The sequence below is a fragment of the Liolophura sinensis genome, chromosome 13 (assembly GCF_032854445.1).
Source record: "Liolophura sinensis isolate JHLJ2023 chromosome 13, CUHK_Ljap_v2, whole genome shotgun sequence".
NCBI classification, from domain to species: Eukaryota; Metazoa; Mollusca; class Polyplacophora; order Chitonida; family Chitonidae; genus Liolophura; species Liolophura sinensis.
Window position 1 is genome coordinate 20112496 of NC_088307.1, and position 5729 is coordinate 20118224.

Genomic DNA, 5729 nt, shown 5'->3' on the forward strand with positions numbered 1-5729 from the left:
ACTGCAAATCACACGGTAATTCAACAAATGGTTTGCGGAATGCAACGATTGCGTCAATATTGTATTGTCTCAGATGACTTGAGAGCAAACATAGACATTCTTGCATAGTTGTAACGCTCAATAGTCCATAATGATCAGTTTACCCACCTGGTTTGGAGGTGGGAGGCAGGTAAGTATAATAGTTGCAGTGACAGTGACTGGTATGTATTCTCCGAGTTCAGAAGAAGACGAAAGACAACCATGTACACCTTCAGTGTCCTGTTACTCGCCATTGTATTGGTCGTCGCAAAGGTACGTATTAAATTATTTTCAGGGCCTCCGTGGCCAAAGGGGTTAACACTCCAGCGCAGCGCAATGACCCAGGAGCCTCTCAACAATGCGGTTTCTGTGAGTTCGCTCCAGCTCCTGGTGGCTTCCTTTCCGGCCATTCGTGGGAAGGTCTGACAGCAACCTGCGGATGATCGTGGGTGTTCCCGGGCTCTGCTCGATTTTCTGCCACCATAATACTGGAAGCCGTCGTATAAGTGAAATATTCTTGAGAAGCGCATAAAACACCAATGAAATGACATATAAAATAAATGATTTATACTGTTTCCGCCAACGGCGTATTTTTATCATATTGACTTGACTGTCGTGTGACCATATACTCCAGAATTCATCGCTTAAGCGATGGTGGTCACACGAGGATTGTCCAGTATTTATTCTCACCAAGGCTAAAGGAATCTGCAAATTCCCTGTAAAGTCTTGGATTGACCCTGCATTTATTCCTGTATTTATTAAGATATTCACTGATTGCAGACTGTCCACGTGCAGGCGTGTTACCCATGTTTAGACGCAACCACTGAGCTTTGACATGTAAAAAGGGAAAAATCTGAGAATGTAATTGTTCAGAATGGATTTTGCAATGTATTTCATTTGTACTGAGAATAATGCTTAATAAATAAAATTACATTCTTGGACAGTTTATTTTGATATAAACTTCATTTTACTATTCGTTAGTCAGAAGTTTATATATAAGTTTATATATATATAAGATGTTTGTCCGTTTTAGGATAAATCTCCAATGATTTCAAATTTATATTTTGTATTGTTTGTATAATTTTCTTCGCATTTTTCTCTTTCTTTTTTAAATTGCTCACGTTTGTTTTCTGCCCGTACTGTGTCAATATTAAGATATCATGGAAAAAGTAAGTTTCATAAATGTAATATTATCTTGACTGATTATCGGAAAAGATGTCATAATTGACAAGAACACTCAAAAAATAAATCTGATAAATTTAACAAAAAATCTATTATCTGACTGTTACTAGAATGTATTCCGGTTTTGCAGCAGATAATTCTGTTAAATATAACACACATGTTATATTAATTCAACATAACCACTCTATTAGACTAACATGGCGTTATGTTGAACATGACAAAATATTGTGATCTAATAACAGAATACATTCTAGTATCACTCAGAGAAGGGATTTTCTTTTACAGTCAACAGATTAATTTATTCAGTGTATATTTAAATCCACATTTGTACTTTATATCCATATCTAAATCTTTGACCGTTGTTTGTCTGTTTTTAAATTAGCCCAGACCACCTGCTGGCCACGAGCGCAAGCGCCAAGGTGAGAGTTTCTGTATGTGTTGACAAAAGATATAACACTATCTTAACTGTATGTTGTGCATGGCAAATATCGAAAATGCTGTTTCACTGCCAGGTCTGCTCATTGCAAAGACTTTGATGTTATTGTTTATATATGATGTAAATAAGGATGTGTTGATGTATGAAAGGTACACATTATTGTGTTGTGCAAATTGGTGACAATTGAAGTGTGCCTGTGGTATCTTGTGTATTTTTTGTACACAGTTGCTTTTATAAAGAGTACTGTGGTGACCTGGTCAGCGAAAAAACCTGATTCAATCCCCGATAAGGTTAGATACACTTAAAGATTTTCAAGGTTGCCACTTTTATAACTCATTGCTCAGCATCCAGCCGGGTAGTTTTCGGCAGGCGTCATTACAATATACCAATTCTTCTATCTTCATAATCCATACCACTGAAGTATCTTGTCACCGGACACCGACATTTGACATTATACTGACACCGGACCAATCAGTCCAGTTTCATTAGTAGAAGCTGTCGGAATATCCTAAATACAGTGCTGAACTACTAAAATATAACATAGCAAGAAATTCTTTCTAACTTAAAGCTATAAAGAAGCAAAACTTGTTGTTTTCTTTGTAGTGACACGATGCGCCCCACAAGTGTTCACGAACACTAGCGGGTTTATACAGACTCCCAACTACCCGGAAGACTACCAGAACAACATGGACTGTCTGTACACCATCCAGCCTACAGGATTGTCGACTTTCTCCGTTGATTTCTACGCTTGCAACTGTGATATAGAGTCCTCTAGGGATAGAAGCTGCCCATATGATTACTTTGAGTTGGCAGGGGGTCGTTACTGCGGAGTATTCGACGGTTTGTCGGGCACAGGTGAGGATTTGACGTTATTATACTTTAAACCATGTTGAGGCGGAGAGAGGGGCTTGCGCAATTTGCTGTTATCTGGTTTATGTATTTAATTGGTATTTTGAGCCGCGCTGAAGAATATTTCATTCATAAGACGGCGACAAAATTATCGTTGGAGGAAAACGAGGCAGAGAAATCATAGCGTCGTCATTGCTCTGGTTTTACCCTTCCATGCTGGGATATTTTGTTGCTGCACAAACCCGGATACTGCTGGTGGACTGAGCACTCTCGAGGCCTGGTCCCTTTACATTGTTTTCATGTAATGGCGTATTAATGGTGATGGCAAAAAAGCATTTTGAATAATTCTAGATCAGTGACATGCAAGAAATTGCATTTAACATCACTGTATTTTATTAACCTAATTCCGCTTAAGTTAAGCTAGGTGCTAGTGCCAGAATAAAACTCTAACTGAGATAAATTGACAAGAGGTCGGATTTCCCCTGTTACGTGTGACCATTTGCCAACTATCACGCTCTGGTCGCTGCTAGATAGATAAGGAGGAAATCAAGGGCCCTAGCTGGCCACGTTATGTCATGGGTTTACCCTCGATCACATGCCTGATGACGATTCCGCAAGAGCTAAAGTACTGTACATGTTGAATAGAGCGAAAAGTTCTTTGACACGTCGTCTTTGTATATTCATGTTCAGGAATATTTTTAGTATCTGCTGCAAGACCAGAGCAATGGCGACTTTTTTGTCGCAGAAATGGTTTTTAGTACCTGTTGCAGGAGCTATGATGCATCTTTGATCAGGAATTGTTGTGGTCCCTGATGCCGGAGCTAGATGGAAGTGTGTTTTTTTTTATTTCGTATCCCTGCTGCTGGATCTGTACTGACTATTTGTCACTTTGAGTTTTTCATCATGCATTCTAGCCGCAAATGGCTACTTCAGCACCTCTTTTCATTCTGGGCTGGCAGGTATCGGAGCCGCAGGGGTAACCAGTGGTAAACCATACTCGGATTCACGCCATGTCCGATAAGTGCTTTCTATACTATGGCTACGGTCCAAAACTGGTGTCAACTTGGGCTCTTACCTCTCAAATCGCCCGAACACGTAACATCTCAGGTAGATTCCATTCGTTAAGGACAAATGAGACCCGAATTCACCTCACAGTCATCGCTAAAGCAGCAGCTATTTTGCCTTCACCACAGTTATGGGTCTTGAAAAGTTATCGGTTTTAGATGGCGCATGCGCGTTTAACCCGGAAAGACGAGCGGAATTACGCCTTGTTTAGAAATGGTTTGCGGTGTCGTGAATACGGGGTTGGTGTGCCATTACCAAATAGAAAATACATGCGTTCGTGGAAGAGACAGAAGTTGGCTAAAAAACCTGCCCTCGGAACTACTTGAAACTGACAAGAGTATATATTTCCTACTAAAAGAGCTTCAACCTGTTTCTTTTCTAGTTCCTTCATCTGGTGGGAAGGTCGACCTAAGGTTTGTGTCCGACTTCAGTGTAACCAGGCCTGGCTGTAACATTGCCTACTCCGTGTCTGGCAGCGGCAGCGGAAATCTTAACGCTACGTGCCCTCCGAAACCCACGCCTGACTTCTTCTGGGGAAACTTCACCGTGGTACCTTGATCTTGACCCCGACTTAAACAGTACGCGTTTTTGTACGTATGTACGTATGTATGTATGTATGTATGTATGTATGTAGTGGGTAGGTATGTATTGGTTTTAAGTCGTTCTTTAGGGATACATGAAACTTTCGGTTTTTACCTCTTACGAAGTGTGTTTTGCCCAATGTATAGAAGTATAAAATCCTTCTTCCGTTTCTTCTTGTGGCTTAAAAGTGGCTTTAAACTGCAACTTTCCCAAGTCCCCATACAGCGGTCAGCCTAGTAAGTAAGTACACTCACAAGCCATGTTAGAGGGTGACTAGAATAGTTTGTAGACTGTGCGTTAGTATTGTTGGACACTGTTTGACATGTGCGATGGAATGCTGTTCTTCTATATTTGAGCAGGCAAGAATGTGAAAGAGCACTGGAATCATCTGCTGCCAGAAGAAGAGCATGTATCTACGCCTACGAGGGTGAAATTATAGATAAATATGAAAACAAAGTCAATAAATCATAGTAGATAGAAGCATATTTTTGAGTTTGAGTAATATTTGACATTCTGCATAGGCAGAACTGAAATTGGAACTTTTTAAAATTTATTATTTATCGTGTAAAAGTAGTCAAAGCAGATATTCATTGGTTTTGACGATTATTTCTCAATAATGAAGCCTCCATTACCTAAAGTGGTTAGTGTGCTACTTCAGCGCAATGACCGAGGAGCCTGTTACCAATGTGATCGCCGTGAGTTCAAGTCCGGCTTTCATTCTGTCTTCCTTTCTGGTCGCACGTGGGATGGTCTTCCAGCAGCGATGCGGTAGCTGGTGGTTTTCGTCCGAGCGCTGCCAGGTTTCCTCTCAGGATAATGCTGTCTGCGTCGTAAGAATAAAAATATTCTTCACTACAGTGTAAAACACCAATCAAATAAATAAATAAATCTGTCTTGAGAGGACTGAGGCATTTCTACATCAACCTGTATTGGTGTCTCCCATGAATCTGTAATGTTGTCGCAGGCCCATGATCATGTACTGATGTCACAACTCATTAACTTGTACTGGTGTCACAAACGTGAATCTGTACTAATGGCACAAAACAGGCACCGAAACTGGTGTCACAAACTCATTCTCATGCTCATGCTGGTGTCACAACTCATGAACCTGTACAAACTCAAGAACCTGAGCTGTTATAACTACCTCTTGAACCTGTACTGATGTTTTTCTTTATCCCATGAGCCTGTCACGAGTGTCAAAAGCTCATGAATCTATTACAAGTGTCACAAGCCCATGAACCTGAATTGGTGTCACATGCCCATGTGTTATGTGCAGACAGTTATCCAATGCCTCGGACTGATGACTGTATTGACGCTGTTGGTCAGGCGAAACAAGTATCAAAGTTCGATCTGTTAAAGGGGTTTTGGCAGGTTCCTCTTACTCCTAGGGCTCGTGAAGTTTCAGCCTTTGCTACGCCCGATGAACTCTTTCAATACAAGGTAATGCCATTTGGAATGAGGAATAGCCCAGCTACGTATCAACGCCTGATGAATGAGGTCTACATAGTCTACATAGACGACGTCATTATCTTCAGCGACACTTGGGAACAGCACATTTCCAGAATACGCCAGTTGTTTAAGAGACTTAGTCAGGCTA

General features: G+C 40.8%; 1 protein-coding gene across 2 annotated transcripts; it reads left to right on the forward strand.

Moving 5' to 3' along the window:
- Nucleotides 1–206: 206 nt before the first annotated feature.
- Nucleotides 207–4617, forward strand: LOC135480795 (neuropilin-1-like). 2 transcript variants are annotated; one of them, XM_064760722.1, is made up of 5 exons: nucleotides 207–291; nucleotides 1583–1619; nucleotides 2240–2491; nucleotides 3933–4140; nucleotides 4492–4617. In XM_064760722.1, the coding sequence occupies exons 1-4, from the start codon at nucleotides 241–243 to the stop codon at nucleotides 4106–4108; spliced, it is 516 nt and encodes a 171-aa protein (XP_064616792.1). In that variant the 5' UTR covers nucleotides 207–240; the 3' UTR covers nucleotides 4109–4140; nucleotides 4492–4617. The 2 variants fall into 2 exon arrangements, with proteins under 2 accessions (XP_064616792.1, XP_064616791.1); XM_064760721.1 differs by having other exon boundaries at nucleotides 3933–4128.
- The last annotated feature ends 1112 nt before the right edge of the window (nucleotides 4618–5729 follow it).

Excerpts from the sequence above, each read along its gene's own strand:
- LOC135480795 (XM_064760722.1), top strand. The coding sequence starts at position 241 with ATGTACACCTTCAGTGTCCTGTTACTCGCCATTGTATTGGTCGTCGCA. Across the intron at positions 292-1,582 it reads TTGTATTGGTCGTCGCAAAG|CCCAGACCACCTGCTGGCCA; the intron begins GTACGTATTAAA and ends TTTTTAAATTAG. Across the intron at positions 1,620-2,239 it reads CCACGAGCGCAAGCGCCAAG|TGACACGATGCGCCCCACAA; the intron begins GTGAGAGTTTCT and ends TTTTCTTTGTAG.